This window comes from Alligator sinensis, unplaced genomic scaffold (assembly GCF_000455745.1).
Source record: "Alligator sinensis unplaced genomic scaffold, ASM45574v1 scaffold647_2, whole genome shotgun sequence".
Taxonomy (NCBI): domain Eukaryota; kingdom Metazoa; phylum Chordata; order Crocodylia; family Alligatoridae; genus Alligator; species Alligator sinensis.
The window spans coordinates 5,177,833-5,196,580 of NW_005841832.1; the positions used below are offsets into that span (position 1 = coordinate 5,177,833).

Consider the following 18,748-nt stretch of genomic DNA (forward strand, 5'->3'; position numbering starts at 1 on the left):
TTGCTGAGACTACTCTATTTCTATTTGTATGATTTGCTATAGAAGAATAGCTGCTACATTACCAACCAATTGCATTAGTGATAAACATCAGAATTAAAAGATTTACCCTGGGACTAAACTATATAAAGATATGAAAAGTGCTTACTGGACCACATCCACTTCCTCTTACTGGATAAACTACTCCACCCTAAAGGAAAAAATAAATCAATTATTGTCATGTAAAACTGGTTGGTAAAACACAAGAAAAGACATCTGCCTTTTACAGGACTCACAATCTAAACCACTATCTAACTGGCAAGATGTATATACATAGATTGGGGAAAATATGTATGGACATTTTCATGTCTGTGGTACATATATGTGATATGATTGGGTGGGACAATTCCATCTCTGTAGGAAGACATTAGTCTTCCTTCTGTTTCAGTATAATTTTATCATTGGTGATGTAGCCCTTTGAGAAACACCTTACAACAAAAGTAGGGAACTAATCTTCTACTTGATCAGCAACTCAAAGTTGCATGGTGGGAGGGGAAAACATTTAAGCACCTTGAAGAAAGAATACTTACTTGGGGATGACTACCACTGCTCTGTGAGGAAATATATATAGTCTGTAAAGAAATAAAAAATAAATTATTTCTTTGTAAAAGGAATTTCTAAGCTTAGCTACTATTACAAACATCTTTGTAGGGGTGAATGACAAGACAAGGTTCTGCATTCCACTGTGCTTCTTGATTCTCTTGCCCTATAGCACTGAAACAATTCACCTCCTTCAATTCGAGTCTGAAGGGAATCTTTTAAAATAAAAATAAACTATAAATATGTAAGTGACACTTTAAGCTCACAACATAGAAGGTATAATTTTACTGGGGAAACAATTTGGTTGAAAATGGAAAATAGCTCATGTTTTGTAATAGTGACCTATGCTAGTAACATGAGGAAGCATCACCTAGAGGAAGTCTTATGAAGGGTAAGATACCCAAATAGTTATAGAAATTGTACAGTCTCCCTTCAGGCAAGTGAACCGACATTCACTTTTGATTCCAGAACTGCAGCCACATGCGTAGTGGCCCAGACCAAGAGCTGGGGGGCCGCTACAGTATGTCTCCCTGCTTGTCTGGAGCAGATTGGGGTAAGACTAGCCTGCCCACCACGCAAGAAGGGGTTTACTGGGGAGATGCAAAGCATTCCAGGATGCTGGGGGACTATGAGTTAATTTGAATCTGAAGGGAATCTGGGACAGAAGTTCAATAAACCAATTTAACCTAAATCAGTTAAGGCTGATACTACATCCATCCAGGTTTATCTTAAACTGGTTTTGGCCATTTTGAAAGCAGTTTATGTGCATCAAACTTCTGTTGTGTTACAGATTTGAACTGGTTTCCAATCACTTATACCAGCTTATGTGCAATTTCTGCCCCTAGTCCAGGAATCAAGATTAAGATAATTAGATTTCCTAGAAATGTCAAGAGAAGAGAAAAATCAAGATAAAAGCAATCTTTTCACATGCAATTTAGATGGCTATGCATACTGCAAAGGACTGGAGATGAGAGAGCATGAAAAGCAAGAGAGCATGTTTTCTTGGGCAAAGGAAGAAAAAAGGGTTGTAGCATTTTAATTTCTTTATGTATCTTTGTAAGCTACTAAGATTTCTTTGTGTCAAAATCCAGGGAAAACGTTCATGCACAAGCCATGCTACTGTTAACCCAAACTTCAGTTTATACGTGTGGTAAAAAGAGAGGTAAAATAGAAACATTATTGCTTGGAACTAAAAATTAAGAAAATCAGTATTTTCTATATAATGGAGGTGTTCTAAAAATGCCTGTTCAGAAGGAGGCATAAAAACAAAATATAAACACACATATAAATGTAAATACAAATATAAATATAAAGTTTATTTTTTAAAGGGCAAACTGGAAGTAACAGGAATGAAGTATAAGAAGTGAAAACTGCTCTCAAATAACATAATAATAAATACATTAAGTTTATCTTTAACTCAGTTGAAGCCAATATAACTAAAACAGAAGTATTTGACCCTAGAAATATAAAAGGGCTATCTTCATTTAGTAAGGAAATTAAAAGCAAATGTCATTGTGTCAAAACCAAAAACCCACATGAACGTATAAATTATTTAGAGGTAGAAATTGATTAATAACTCAGATACAACTATGATGACAGTTTAAAAAGGCCAATAGGAAGAGGCAATGAAATAAATTATAAAAGTAATCTACATTTAGTGCACTGGGGATAATGTTGGAAATATTATTGTATTATGTGAATTTCAGAGTTTTGCAAATGATAGAAAAGAAGTGAAAATGATTAGAAACGCATGTGAAACTTCTATTTTTATGGTCCATGTTGAATGCAATATAAAAGCAACCAGAATAGTCTTGATGTTTAGTTAGATATTTAGTATTATTTAAATTTTAATAATTCCAGATATCATGAAAAGCACAAATAGAAAGCATTGTGAAAGAGTCAGCATAATGCTTGATTTAAAAAAACTAAGGTGGCAAAGTTCACTTTAATTGTATGGATGGGGTATGCAGTAAAGTGTTAAGTTTTAGATCCAGTATGGTTACTATTGCCAGGCATCCGTGAGTCAGTAAGTCTATGGTATTCCTGGACTTATTGGCAGAGACATATTGTTTCACTAAAGTTGGTATAACTCTTCCTCTATAATTTTGGGTACTTAAAAACCCTTTAACTAGTTTTCCTGGAGCATAATTACAACTAAAGGGCAGTTATGGCACTTACCTGGCTGCCTGAGCTACCACTTGAAGAGGAGCCAGAGGATCCGCCCTAAAAACAAGGGACAAACCAACTGGTTATTTTTTAGAGTACTAGTTTTATATAACTAATTGTTTCAGGAAAAGAACCCTACTTGGCTGAATGGAAGGATACAAGAGGGAAGACGGAGCCTATTAAGGGGAGCCTCTTTCCCCAATTAAGGAAATTTGGGGGAGGGGTTATTTCATCCCACAACCTACACTATTAAAAAGCTTGTGAAAGAGATTTTAAAAAACACACAATGTAGACAGTACAAACTGGTGTAAATTAGCATAACTCTACTGACCTCAATAGAGCTATGCCACCTTACACTGGGTGAGGATTCAGCCTCATATATTAATAACCAGCATTTAGGAGCAAGACTGAGCTTGTAAATTCTTCTGTGAGTGCCAGACTAAGCACCCCTCAAAGTTACTGTATATGGCTACTTAGTGATACAATTATGCAAACATTGGAAAATATGAAGAGTATAGCATGGCTACTGGGGCAGAAAAAGGAAGAGAAAACTTTTTCATGAAGATGGAACAGATAATTTCTTAATAAAATTCAAATATTTTATTTAGTTTTATATAGACATCATTGTATACTACTATATAAGGAAGAATTCAGAGTATTTTAGAAAAGTGATCCTGGTTGAATTAAAAGTAGTGAAGGAATCATTATGGTTGGAAAATGAATGCAGAGAAAGTAAGTTAACAGCAGAAAGTTAGTTTAGGTTACCTAACCTAACACAGGAACGTCTCTATTGTATACCAACAGCAAGGACAAATAGCCAGCCAAGAAGTTTATAAATTTTGTTTACTTCAAGGTAAATTACTAAGTAGAAAGAATAAACTGAACAATAATCTGGATAAAGCATGCAATACAGGATGTTTTTGATATAACACTCAAAATTGTGAATGATTTTTTTGACATTTGTGAATAGGAAGCAATGAATCAATGAGCTCTGAAGGAAGTATGCTTACCGGAATACATTTACCACTGCTTGAGTAAGTCCCTCCAGTCTGTTAAAAAGAAATACAATTAAAAGACTTGTGGAAACACCAAACCAGTCTGTGCTTGTTCCAAAACTTTGTGCTTAATAATGATCTGACTGAAGAGCTTTAACGGTATCTCAATCCTGATGTACTTAGTTTTGAGCACAAAGCTGAGGGCATGACATCTTTCTAGTGAAAGAGTTTAAATTAAAGCCTGACTGTGGCTCCAGAATGACTGGACTACAATTTATGAGGAGTTAAGGGAAAGGATGATTCTAAAAAACTTGAGATGATTGGACAACTGGGGCGGGCAGTCTACATTAAAAACCAAACAACATTGATAAAAATACCCATACCATTTATACTCAGGGTGTGATTTTCCTTGAAATGTTTCCACAACAAAAATAATAAATCAAGTACAGTTTTTTAAAAAGTTTTCAGACACTAAAAGGCACTTTAGGAAATTGTAGAAAAACAGTTCTCACCTGTTTACATGCCACTATCACAGTGTTTGAGGACTGTGAAAAAGAAGAAACTAGTTATTGTCTTCTTAAAGATTATATTTCAACACTATCATTTTTTAGGAAGTAACCCACATTTATTTGGTGAAGCAAGGGACCAGAGAAAGATGTTAATTCTTGGTTAGATCATTATCTGATGCAAATTAGCATAGCTCCATTGAATTCAGTGGAGCAACACTGATTTACAATATCAGTCCTCTTTTTTTTTTTTCTTTTCTCATTTTACCTGCCTGTACTATGGCCAAGTTTAATAAGAGGAGCTCTTTGAAAATAAAAGATAATACCTATTATTTCCATCATTCTAATACTATAAAAGCATAAGTCTGCCTGTCTGTTTGTCCATAGAGCTTTATTCACACTCTGATTGGCTGACAGAAACAGCCAATCAGAGTGCTCCAAGTGTGGGGAAGTGCTGCCATGATTCCAAAGCCATGCTGGGGACTAGAAGGAGGTTGGGGGAGGTGAGGCAATTGGCTAGTACTAATATATTAATTCCTGAAAACATCACTTGAGCCTGATGGGCTGGGTAGCAGTGGAGGACAAAGATTATATGTGCTTTATGCCTCTTTGATCACCTAACTGAAATTTGCTCTCTCTACTATACCTTATATCCTGTGTATTGGTTAGGATGATTAGACCCTCTGAATCTCATTTTTCTCATCTGTTGGATGGGATATTAGTATTTATCATACAAAATTCCTCCAATTATTATGAGGATTGAGTAGATAGGGTCAAATTTTCCAAAACATTCATTGATTTCATCTCGCTCAGTTGATAAGTGTCTAACCAAAAGACCTCAGATGGGGACTAGTCTCATATTATAATTTAACTTATCACATTCATATCTAATATTCAGAACATGATATGCTTAAAACATACCTTCTTCTTACTTCTTCTTGTGACATTCTGGGACTCTGAATTCCTTGGTGTAAGAGTTTTGCTCTCTACTCCAGTCCAAAAATTTTCAAGGTCTTTTACAAAAGTTGCACTGAAAAGAGAATAAAACCAGTATGATTTAACCTATTTAGCAATATATATTTCAGCTTATCATATAAGGGACAAACTCATAAAATTATCTCTAAACAAAGAAAATAGGATTCAGTTTTGGCTGTTTGAAAATGTAAGATTCTTTGTATAAATAGGAATCATACAGCAGCTTTCAGGAAAAGATGTCAGAATAAGGCTTGAAGAAGATTACATTATTTTTGGTAACACTTTTATTCTATGATTTCTATTGCAACTTCTAACATCATTTGAAAGTTCAACCACATAGACATTTAGAAGAAGCAGAAGGATAGCTGCTTGAAGAAACATTGACTCCTGTGGTCTATCTGCTCAAATAGCCATCATGTTTGGAGGTGACTTAACTAATTCTCCTCATTCATGGGGAATCACTTCATGACTGAGGAAATGGATTTTATGGAAGCTTGTAGAGGAGCTAATCACAGATTCATAAAAAACAGGTTTAGAAGAAACCTCAGGAGGTCATCTACTGGTAGTCCAACCAACTCCCTGCTCAAGGCGGGATCATTTCTGTCCGACTCATCCCAAACAAGTTTGTCTGACTTGCACTACTATACTGTACAACCCACCTGTGTATTTTTGCCCTTCCTGTATATGTAAGGACTTAAGGGAGTTAAAGTTTAGGTGGCTTTCCTGATTTAAAAAAATGTAATATCTCAGCTATTTCAAATTACTGCTGGCCAGTTCTTGACACATATATAGAGAACTGAGATGCTGGGGTTTTGTTTGTCAATCAAAGGTTTTTAAAATTATACCAAACAACAGCACAAACTTTGGTGCATCTTTTGCACCAGCCTATAAGATGTAAAGTGATGTTTAAAATTAGTCTTCAAGGATTTCCATTTCAATTTATTTTCCCATGCTCAAGATAAAAATAACTAAACTGTAATAATTTTCATTCTAGTGTTAGGAGCAGAGCCAAAGACCACTGCAGTTAACCAAAACGCTTCACTAATGCACAAGAATACTTACATGTGCATAGTTGCTTATATTCATAAGGAATAGGGCCTTAAAGTGTAAAAGCTGGTTTATGAGCAAAGGTTCACTAGCAGTCCTATTGATTTAGTGGGACTACTTGTGTATGTAAAAAGCTGCATGACTGGAACTGATATACAACACTCATTTTGCATAGAGTTAAATTAAAATGTTAATTGCTTTATCACATTGATACAATGGTATAATCATGGGACATTTCAGTATGGTTCCATTGACTTTTCAGTCTTATATGCCTATTTTATATTCTCTCTCTCATGTGTACGATTGTGTATACTCTCTCATATAGATCGATATAGATACAGTGGTAATCTATAGCAAACTATGGGAGAAAAACAACACAGTGGTAACATTATTTATTATTATGTATCTATCTGGGTAGGTAGTGCGCTGCCACTGGATTTTTTTTCTTTCATAGCCTGCAATAGATTATGATTGTATCAATATGATATACATACATATATGAGATATATAGCTATATCTCACATAAATGCGAGAGCGAGCATGTGCATGCTTGAGAGCTTATATTAGTCATATAAGTCTTAAAGGTCAATGGAACTGTATTAAAAAGTCCCATGAATATAAAATAGAAAAGAAAAATCAGACATACCTAAAGCGAACATCCTTAGCTTTGGAAGGGGCAACCCAAATTGTTGTAACTTTGTTCTTCACATCTGAGTTTATATGACTTACTGCTGAATTCTGTAATACAAAAAATTCACATTAAAATTGAAAGTATTTTGACTTGTATATATTTGTTTCTATAAACAAAGGAATTTGGCTACAACATCCTTGCATTTGCATCTGTTATGTGATACTGCGTGACAAAGTTCAAAACTCTGGATTTGACTCAATCAGAAGACACGTGTATTGGTTAAGGAAACAAGTACATTTCTTTTGGTAGATATTGTTACTTTATCACTTCAGCATAGAAAAATGCTTGCTTTTTTACTGGTATCAGTAAAAAATGTAAAGGTTAACTAAGCTAAAATCACTCCTCTGAAAGAACAAGCACATACCGAAACATTATTACAACTAAGGCCTTGCGTGTTCAGATCTGTAATTTTAAAAGTGCCAACAGGAGCATCTCCATCAACTTCCCGAGCCTGTAGAAGAAATCCTTGAAAACCGGACTTATCATTTCCATGTAATGTCACTGGGGAGAAAAGATGTTTGGAGAAATGTAAGTTTCAAACACTGTGGAAGCAAACAAAATATTTAATACATTTCGCAAACCTCAAAGCATCCATCTGCGTGTACAGTAATGCCCGATGCACTTTTATACTATTTTTAAATGTCACATTTTTATTACAGTTTTTCTTAGCTACAGGGAGAAGGACAAGGAAGAAAAGAAACAAAGCAACATAGGCATATGCACTTATGTGACACATTACTACGCATATTTGTGAAGTAATTAAAAAGCAGATGATTATAGACAACCTTAAAATAGAATTCTATTCTTTTCTCCAAAGTGACTGTACAACTGGAAGCTTTCTATTCATTTGATCTGCTCCAAGTGTTTGCAGCCTTACAAGTTGTACTGATAAGAAAACTTTTCTGCTTCTTCTTTCTGTTAGGTCTGCCTGGTAGAAGACAGATTTCAGGAGGAATTTGAACTTAGGAGTCAGGAAAGAGCAGTGGCTTTTGAGCCCAGCTCAGGAAGGCAAAGGAATGGTATAGGAGAATGGCAAAGTAGTTACAGGAGAAGTAATAAATGGTATGCTGTTGGTGGACAGAAGAAGAGAGGAGGAGCAAGGAACAGAATTCTTTAAGGCCTTGAAGACAAGCCCACAAAGCTTGGGGCAGTGGAAATGAGAGAGTCAGTAGAAGAATTCAGGAAGGGTGTGGCCAAAGGAATAAGAAAGGAAGGGGATTTTACTAGCAGCAAAGTTTCATTGCATATTTTGCTGTAAACATTCTTCCAAACATTCACAATCTGCTTGTCATTTTGTTGCTAGAACTGCTTTAAAATTAACAATCACTTTTCAGTATCCATGCACTTCTGTCACCTTTGAGCAGCTATTAGCAAGCCTTATTAAAACACCATGGATTCCAGGTACAAAAGGCCATATATTCCTCTGTTTCTATGTTGTCACCCATATGCTGTTTCTCATGAAAGTGCTCTCGTCTCAACTCCCAACTGGTCCCTTGGGAATCAAGAAATATACCAGGTGCATAGCTGGACAGAAGCTATTCTGTGCAGAATGCTCCATTTGAGTTGCTTGGGTTGCACAGTGGAAAATGGACAGATTGTAACTTCCCTCCACACAAACTGATGGTCTTAATGTGGTAACATGACAAACTGGGGGTTGGCGCAACTAAGGGTCATAGGATTATTTTAGAAGCCTTCAGGAGGAAGATTTCTTTAGAAGCAGAGGGTCCCACAGACCAGTGGTACTACTATTATTTTGAGTTTTGAGTTCCTTGTAGCTTCAGAGGGCATAAGTCTTACCCCTGTTCTGCTCCAATTACATCAGGTATAAAGGGCAGAGTCCCTTTCTGGGGACCCAATTCTAAGCCCCCACTATAGGGGCTGGGCCAAGACTAAGGCTAGGGAAAGGAGGGATGTAAAAAGACTTAAGTCCTGTGAATCCTTGAGTCTTGTGAGTCTTGCAATCATTGGTGTTTTTCTGCTGGACTCAGGAGACTACAGGTTAGTTTCAGATTTCATTAAAGGAAAAAATTGAGAGTATTTTATAGGAAGTTCACTGTAGCTCTTCTTCCTCCTGGACTGAAATTCTGTGCTAAAGTCAAAACCCATCATAAAGACCCATTTGAGTTTTAATATGCTGAGTTTTGTAGGAAAATTTTACTGCCCTGAGAGATGGTAGCATTTAAACTGCTTGAGGTTAGTACCTTTTTTCTGTTCAGTGCCGGGCACACAGCTAATATTCAACAAATGAAATGAAACCAAAGAACAAATATTTCATGTGGGCCAGCTTTGACACACGACTTCGCTTTCATCACAGATATAGGAGGAATGAGACACAGTCATATTTGTTAGGGGGTGGGGGGGCGGGATTGAGAAAAACAACATCATCCCAGAAGGAGACAAGGTATAGGCAAGTGGGAATAGAAGGAAAGGGATCTGCTTCAGAATATGTTGTAGGAGAAAGTCAGCTGGAATTCTGCTGAAGCTGGAATATGTTGCAAGAGGGAGACAAAGTTTTTAAATTAGTCATGTTGTTTACCTTCAATTTCATTTCCTGGGTCATAGCTATCAAAAGCGGTAGTAATGAGGTATGGTGGTGGTGATTTTTGTGCTTCACCTTCATAGTGTGGTAACATAGAATCACAATCTATTGAAGTGTTCACATGTGGAAAAGCAAGGATATTTGGTAAAAATACCCCACAGAATAGAAGCACACAAGGGTAATATTGCCCCATCTGTGGAGAAAGGAACATATAGGTTATAGCAACTTCTCTGTCAGTGGCTATCATAGTTGACATGTAGCTCTTCTCCCACAGAGCAAAAACCAAGACAAGTCTACAAAGCTTGATTTTGTATTTTCTGCAGAAAAACTGTAACAATAAAATACCTATAACTGATGCAACACTGCAGTAAAGTATGCTAATATTTCCTGCTAAGCATTGAGGCATTAGTTGAATGCTCAGTTCTCTCTGGTTATTTGATAGCTTCATAAGTCTGGAAATGGACGTGACCCAAACCTCCACATAACTGGATCCAGAGGTTTGGTTCAGCTCTGTCTTTAATCAAGATGGGTCCAATTGATAAACCCCTGGGCCTCAGAACATTGCTTGGGCTTGTTACTAGAACCAGGACCCGTGTGGTATTTCCCAATGCCACTGCTTCCAAGGGACTGCTGAGAAATCTTTCATTAAATCTTCTGGTGAACTCTCAGTTTGAGTTGTTTTATTAGTATGCTAGTTTATGTAAAAACAATGAGGGAATTAAAACTAAAAGAGAACTTAAGCGAGACAGCCAGGGAAGAAAAATATATTCCTATAATTCACCCCTAGTGTTAGCATCCACGATATATTGTTGCAAAGAAGAACATTCCAGAAGTTTTCATGCATTTAAAACCAGATTTGATTGCTCATAATCAAATCATCTTTATATAAACTTCACTACTACATCATTTGCAAAACCCATCAACCATTATGAATATTTAACAATGTCCCAGTGATAGTACTGATTCACTGTGAAATTCCAAGAATTATTTAATAACCCTTCCTATTTCTCATGTCTGTCTGTCGCTGGCTTGTCTCATGGGGCCATGCATGGCTATAATAAGACCACAAGAAGAAATTTTTCAAGACTTTTAACAGAGCTCATGATGTACCTTTTTCTTTTTCACCTACCTCTATATCTATTTTTCACTAGTGAGCAAAACTACCTTTTAATTATCTATGAGGAAAAAGATACCAAAAGAATGATGCAAGAGACTAGGCTATATAGGTCTGACTTTGAACTGAAACTAAATGCCTTATCAACAAGTCACCATGTCAGTGGTTAAGAAAACCAGGTGGTTGCGAGTTCTATGTTGAAAGATCTGAATCATAATTCACTAGTAGGGAGAAGCTTCTGAGGATTTGTAAGGTGTCAGACTCATTAACTGTGGTGAGCAATCAGGAAGAGAGAGATACTGTCCCTCCCAAAGCTCTCAGAGCAATGCTATTTAAATAGAATCCTTGTAAGTGTTGTGCACAGGTAACAGCTTGGTGGGTGTGATAAGCCACTTTCTTGTGACTGTTTTGACTTGGTCTATCTCTAATTAAAATTTAAATATGGTATGTGGGTGTTATGACTGCAACAGCTGTAATAAACAGCGAGTTAATATGCACTCTCCTATATGTTGTTGAAATCCTTCTGTCTGACTAATGGCACAGGGAGGAATGTTTCTGTTTCTAATTGGATACTCTGTATCTATAGAGCATCCATAGCAATAATTTACCTGGCACTAGAAAAAATCCACCTTGACAATTTTGTTCTGGAGTTGTTGAGTTGTTCTTTAGTTAGATATACCTTGGTCTGCCCTGAAGGAAAATCTATGTTGAATCTCACATTTGCCCACTGTTAGGGAGATGGAAGTACAAAGGTAGCGGGAGAAACGATTGATGCCATCTTCCTTTTGCATCAGCTCTTTGTTAAAGTTTGAAGATCAATGATGGGAACATCTGAAAGAAGTCCCTTTATTCTGGACAGGAGATGAAGCTGTGCCATGGCACCTTAGAGAACGGACTTTAAAAACGAATAATAACAGCGGAACATCTTAGCATTTTATTAAATTCCAAGGCTGGACTAGAGGTAGGAGCATAAAGGTCCCAATAGGAATCCCAAAAGAGAGTCTGATGCAATCAGGATCTCAAAGCTATGGCTACCTTCATAAAAACATATATTTGCTATAAGCCTAAAAATAAATATTTCACATGGGTACAGGTAGACTTTCTAGTGAAATAAAGAATCTAATTAAAAAAGTAAGGTCCTCACTGCTCCATGCAGTCAGATCTGCTACATTATAGTAGTTTATATATCATACACACCTGAAATCAGAAGTCTTCTCTTATCCAACAATGAACACATTCGCTCCTGTCTGCCTGCATGCACTTTAATAGTTGGGCATGGTTTAGGAATAGTGAATCCTGCATCTTTGCAGGGATTTACAGTAGATGACTCTGAGGGTGCTTTCACCTCTTATGGAAACATCCAAATGAGTGACAATGTGCAGTTCGTAGTGCTGCAGACACATCTGTGGTATTGGAAACTGCACATGAGGCACATGCAAGCATTTGCTATACTGCTAATTTGCAATGCGGTGGTTTTTTTTCAACCTGGAAGATCCTGGTGTCAAAAAAACCTGAGGCAGAAAATAGCAGGGTAGCGCATGTGGCAGCAGTGTGCACCACTCAGAACCATAGCCTGGCTGGCCGGAGCCCCACTCTGGCTGCTGGCAAAGCTCTGCATGCCCGAATCGCCGCTGCTGGAGCCCTGGGAGGCCCCCAGGACCTCAGGTAAGGCTGCTGGGGTCAGCCCAGGTACTGGCCCTAGCCTCCCCTTCCCCACCCAGGGCAACTTGCAGCGTGCTAGAGCGTGTGTGCACAGGCATTCCCTGGGAACAAGCAGCAGTGGCACAACTATGTGTTGCTGCTATTTGTCCCTAGGAAAACACATGTGAACACTCATCTGCATGCACCCTATGATTCTATAATTCTAAGGTTCCACATGGTTCCCTTCACAATATTATCTTGCCCTGAAAACCTCCTTTCACAGTTAATTTAGTATAACTTCAGGTCAGCATACACTTCTGAGATTTCATGAACTTCAAGACAATTTGATGACTTCACTCTCTAAGATATTTGGCAAACTTATGAATAGAGACAAAAGTTGTTAAAAAGACTTGAAAAGCAAAACAAAAAATTAAAATTATAATAATTTCCCAGTAGTCTGAAATACAGCACAAGAAGCCCTACTGTCCTTCCAATTTAGGGCTCAGTTCTGCAGCCCTTAAGTAAACACACCTTTCTCCTTTCCTTTTAAATTCCTAAATCCTGTTGATTATCCATAAACATACTCCATAGCCTTTGAGAATAAAGAACATCTGGTCAAAGAGCATCTTCCCCCCCAAAATCCCAGAAACGCACCTCACTGGCCAAGTCCTGATCCGCAAGCAACCTCTGATCCCTCTGTGGTCAGTGCTCAGCAGTTGAACTGTGAAGTGCAACAGTCTGGGCAAGATGAGACAGATAAGATGGGAGGATCCACCAATCACAGTCAGGGTGGAGAAAGGAAAGTAGCCAATCAGTGACACTGGCATTTCCACCTTGGAAATTAGGACATAAATTGCAATTCTCTTATCCAGGTGTTGCAATAACTACTTACACTGTTAACAACTGGATCATACCTTCCCTGACCTTAAACTGCAGCTACGGAGGCATGTAGGACTTCGAAGGGTAATAGTTCAACCTGTATGCTATAGGGCCATGGCATACCAAAAAAACTTTTTAATACTTCATGAAGAGTTAACATGAAAAAATATTTTTAACTGTTACTTCATGCCTTTTGGCTCTACCTTTTTACTTCTTCACCCCAATATTACAACTGGAAGGATCTCAGAACATTAAAATAATGGTGATGGTTGGAAATACCTACATGCTTCCATTCTCAAAGAGCCAAAGAAAGTTGGTTTGTGTCATTTGGCAAATTTTTGAAAAACTGCATGTTTTGAGGGAAGGAATAAGCAGCTTTCAAATCTAGTAAAGGCTATGAAATATAATTTCAAAATCCATAAATGTCATTTTTACCCTACAAGAATTAAATGAGATTGGTTTGCAACACTGGATCCACTGAAAAAATAATTCCAGTTTTCCATACCTTTATGATGTGAGACATATACAAGGGCAATATATTGCCAATATGGTAAATTGGGACTCTGATAAAAAATTGTCCACTATAGACTTACATGCTATGTACCAGGAGATATGTGCCAGTATAGAGAAAAGGTCTATTTGTATTTCCATTTAAGAAAATCCTTTCCTCATATTATTTTATTTATTATTCACATTGTGGTAGCACTTAGGAGCCCCAGTTCAGGACCAGAATCCTACTGTGGTATATATTGTATAAAAGATGGGCCCAGCCCCAAACAGCTTACAATATTAGTATAAGACAAGACCCAACAGATGAATACAGACAAAAAGATGGTGGAGAGGGTCATAGAAACAACGGGCCAATAGTGGTCAGCATGATGAGCAGTTGTCTGATAACCAAAGAAGTCAGCAGCACTGGGTCAACAAGCTTTGCTGCATATACATTGTATATAAAAGTAAATCAAACACAACAAACACTTACCACAGCATGCACATTATGTAATACTGAAGCTGGGGTGAAACCTGGAAAGAAGAAAGGTAACAGACTGTTCTTTTCTGGGGAACACTGGGAGAATGCATGTCTCTTTAGCATTATCTAGCCTGGACTTGAAGCAAAGCTATTTCCCATCAGAAGTATTTTATGAGCCCTGGGGATAATCTCTAGCAGGACTAATTCAGCATCACCCACATATGGGATCAGTTTCAGAATACCAGGTGTAACAAACCATCCCGCATGGGGATAGAACTTTACTCTGGGCTTCTCAGTAACTCCCCAGTGTACAACTCCCTCTAAATTCTTGATTGAAATGCATCTTAATCGCATCAAAAACTTCTTTATAATGGCATTTTAAAAACATGCTTTGGATGTATTTTTATTAATTACATTTTCTTTCAATTACCGTATTTTCTCACTTAAAATATGTGCATTTCTCTCCAAATCAGCTGAGGGAAATTCAGATGTGCATTATATGCAAAAAACATAGATCCTTAGGGGTCCAGAGATTTGGTGGCAGGGGCAGTTGCAGCAGTAATTGTGGCTGCTTCCTGAGCAGCTCTCTGGAGGTGGAGGAGTCCCAACAATTGATGCTGTCCATCGTTGGCTTGGCTACCTGACACGGCACAGCACGCTGGATTGGGAAGATGCCTAGGGTTAGTCTGTGGCTGGACCCAGCATGTGGACCTGGACCCAGAGACCCCAGACCTCAGTTATTTATTCATACTTGAAGGTAAGTTATTTTTTCCTCCTTGGGGGCCATTCAAAAGGGAAGACATGGTAACTGCCTTTAATTAATTATGTGAATAGTACAATATTTACATTATTTAATCATGAACCATGCACATGTCAGATCATGGTGAGATAGGAAGCCCCTTGTAGCAGAGATCCTATCTTCTTCTCTGTACTGTACGGCACCATGTGCAATGTTTTTATTTAATTTATGTGGTGCTATGTACTGTAAGTTCAGTCCTATTGGTAGTAGTCAAAGTATCAACCAAAATGGGTAAAGAATTGATTGCATTAGTAACAGATATAGAAACCTGGGACCTTAGAAAAACCTTTGCTTTTATATATAAAACAATTCTGTGTTTTCTAAACTGTTTTCCAAACTGCCAATTCAGTCACATCTGTGCCAGGGTTAAGACTGGACTCTGCCCCTTCTTGTTTGCTCTCCCAGAGAGAACGGGCAAACATTCTATTTCACAGTCTCTCCATGCTTCTACTCCTCCATGCATGTATTCCAATTTTTTAAAAAATCAGCTTCCCTACTTAAGATATGCAACCCGATTTTTGGGGGGAGGGGCTGATTTTAGGGGAGAAGGTGCATGTGGTATGTGAGTAAAGTTAGTAATATTTATAAAATTAGATATCCAAGAGGCAGAGTCTAATACCCCGACTGCAACTGACTATCTTACTCGATCAATAGTTCCATTTGGGTCAATGGCAGAAATAACATAATTCTCACTGAACTCAAACACCTTAGACTGAATACACTGCTAATGGGAATATCAGAATGTGATCTCTACAACAGCACCAAGTACTCTGTGAATGCCTGGCTTCACTGATAGGCACTGTTATCATACTGGCAGTGTCAATGCAGTGCAAGATTACAGTTACAAAGACATAGTGATAAGGATAGTTAAGTTATATGCCTGTATTTGCTAAAATTTTGATAAAACTGAGGCAGCTGAATGAGACTTAAGCCAGTAAGTCATCAGCTGTGGCTATAAGCTTAGTGCTTTGGCCAGATACAGAACATTACCTCATCTGTGTCATATACAAAGTCCCATGTATTGCATTCATCCACATCTGACTGTAGAACTACCATGTATTCCATTTTAGATGGGTTTCTTAAAGTGTACTTCTGATCTTATGGTTGTAAAGACAACATACATTCCATGTAAACTTACAGTGCTGTCTTCTTGAGTCTGCAAACCATCTGAAACAATAGTTTTGTAAGGTTATTAAATATGACAATTGTCTGTTAACATTTTAACTACTTCACTGATTTATTTCTGATCATTATAGCAGAACCATTCAGCTAGTATCCTTACCTTGTTTTCTCAAACTGTCTCCCATGTTTCTATTGGTGCCACACATCACAGCTGTCCCCTACAGAGCTTCCAAAACTACAAGCTTTATTCTACCAGCTTGCATGAAACCATCATGTATCATCCATTAAAAAATCACCTTTGGCATATTAAAAATGAAATTAAATTAAATTAAATAGATGCAATGAGTGTCCAAATACACAAATATGAAGGTGCTGCTGAGTTTCCACTCCACAGAACAGAAGCATCACAAAATCTGGACCTTGCAGCAATGATTAGGTTGTGCTTGATATGGAACACATGGGCTCAATTATAAGATCATTCTTTAAGCAAAACTAAACTGAAGTATTTTTTGATAATACTTCAGAGATGTCACAATTTTGTGCAGATAATACTGGTTGACCTATTGAAGGATCCTGGTCTTTCTTCCAAAATCATGAGACTAATGTGTAATATTGCAAGAGCAACAACAAAGAATACATCAAGCCATTACTGGTCCTGGTTTCAGGAGACTTCCACTTTAATACATGAGTGACCAGGGTGAACTGCATGTTCTGCATAACAAGAAGGTACTAGCTACTAATGAAATCTTTGAGCTGTCTTTGGAATTGCTATCTACTAGCTGTTCAAGTTTCCAGAAAGGCTGCTAACTGAAGACACATACCACTTCTTCAAGATGACTTTAGATAACAAGTGATATCTAATTCCTGATATTTCACTGTCAGTGATCACAAGCAGTATTTTGAGACACCTGTGATCAGTTGTATCAATATGCTCTTTTAATTATGCAAAAATTATTCTGAAATATATACATACCAGTGTTACCAGAGCTGTGCTGCGAGTGACAAGCAACACCTCCGATTTTTATATTTAAAGTTATTGTAATTATACTCAAAAGTTGACTGTATATTATCACTTGGGAAGAGAAGAATAGATGAGGAAGAAGTAATGAATATAGGTATGTATATTTTCATACCAGTTTAAACTGTTTAAACTGTTTGTCTGAAGTGATGATGTTACACTCATACATAGCTTTCATTGGCACCTTATGAAACAAACAAAACAGAATAGAACAGGAGAGAGATTTTTTCCTATCTTTTCTTATTACTGTATTATCTGATGGCTTGTCAGGGAAAATGACTGCTCCTTGTTTTAAGACCACTGCCTTGTTCACTTTCATGTGCTGGCTGCTTTCCCAAGCCATTTCACATCATCTTTTTTTCATCTCATCAGGCCCCTTCCTATTGCAATTTCTTCCTTGTTTTCATATCATTAGATTTTTTCCTGTCTTATTTTACCTCTAAACAGAAATGCATTACATCTATTGCACTATATAAGAGCTAATGGGACACATCCTGAAGGTCCAGTGCGAATTTCATGAGAGTATAAGAAAAAAGGGATGGGTCATTTGCTGTAAACTACTTTCCAGAGTGGACACTCGCATGGTGCGAAATCTTTGGTGCACCTGAGACACTCTCCAAAGTCCAGCCAAAGTACACTTTGTAAGGGTGTGCAAAATGGACTGTATTCAATTCAGATTCGGCCCAAATCGGAGACAGCAATTCGATTAATTGATTCGGATCACTGTCCCTGATTCGATTCAGCTGAATCAGAATCTGAAGATTCAATGCTGATTCAGAGAATCAGCAATTCGGCCATAGGCATAGCTTTAAATGCTTTTTCTACACACCTTGAGGTACCAGAGTAGCTCATGAATGCTGCAATGCTGGGATGGATGAAGCGTCCCACAATGACAACCAAGAGGCAGGCATCACCACAGTGTCCACGCATGGCATGACGGACAGCCAGAGCATACCGGTGCAGAACAGCTTATGCTAGCCATCATCGGAGTCTCATATTGTGCCTGGAACCCCAGAGCATGTGCACTGGGATTAACATCACTCCAGCGAATACGACCATGGCCTCACCGTCACCTGCAGAACCCTGGAACTGTTCCAGTAACCATCCACAGCATAAATAGTCTTGAGGTTTATGGGCGAAAGAACATCGTTGTTTTACGGATTCTGCTTAACCCAATGGTTGACCACCCTGTGAGTAGTCTCCTTCGTCAGTTGCCAAAACTGCGTATCCTGATGGAGCCAAAACTGTCCAGTGATCAGGAACATCAATGCCCAACTGAGGTTCAAAACACAAGACGCCGTGAATCCGAATGTCCAGTGTTACCCCAGAGAACACCAGAGGAGCGATACATGTTTGGATTTCTCCTACAGCATTCTGGACTTAATAAGCGGCAACTTCAGATTTTGGGGGACGCGGGACAATGGCAACTGGCCTACGAGTTAGGTTTTCATTACCTGGAGGAATTTGATGATGACTCCTCGACGATTTCGTCGAGTTGAGTGTACAAAAAAGGCTGTCTAGATTAGAATCGTGTTTAAACACCTGTATTATATGTTTAATAGTGATAGTGAGTTTGATTGACCACTTTATCATGCGGTTCCGTGTAAGTTTTGTAAATATTAGTGAAATAACTGTTTTAAGAAAGTTCTTTTGCAGATCTGGAATTCAGAGTGCGTGGTGGAGAAAAGCCCCGAGAAGGACAACATCACC

General features: G+C 37.9%; 1 protein-coding gene across 3 annotated transcripts in view; it reads right to left on the minus strand.

The window, feature by feature from the left end:
* The window catches only part of LOC102369428 (hornerin-like), an 80,582-nt gene that overhangs the window by 54,204 nt on the left and 7,630 nt on the right, over positions 1-18,748 (minus strand). Inside the window, exons 3-15 of one of the 3 annotated variants that reach the window (XM_025197340.1) lie at positions 16,037-16,065; positions 14,543-14,757; positions 14,112-14,152; positions 12,905-13,083; positions 9,493-9,688; positions 7,321-7,457; positions 6,912-7,003; positions 5,165-5,273; positions 4,250-4,282; positions 3,753-3,791; positions 2,755-2,799; positions 567-608; positions 146-187 (exon numbers count right to left, since the gene is read on the minus strand). In XM_025197340.1, coding sequence (XP_025053125.1) covers positions 146-187; positions 567-608; positions 2,755-2,799; positions 3,753-3,791; positions 4,250-4,282; positions 5,165-5,273; positions 6,912-7,003; positions 7,321-7,457; positions 9,493-9,688 — 735 coding nt within the window. In that variant the 5' untranslated portion in view covers positions 12,905-13,083; positions 14,112-14,152; positions 14,543-14,757; positions 16,037-16,065. Of the gene's footprint in view, positions 1-145; positions 188-566; positions 609-2,754; positions 2,800-3,752; positions 3,792-4,249; positions 4,283-5,164; positions 5,274-6,911; positions 7,004-7,320; positions 7,458-9,492; positions 9,689-12,904; positions 13,084-14,111; positions 14,153-14,542; positions 14,758-15,888; positions 16,066-18,748 lie in introns of those variants that run through there. The other 2 variants (XM_006014994.3, XM_006014995.3) reach the window with 2 other exon arrangements.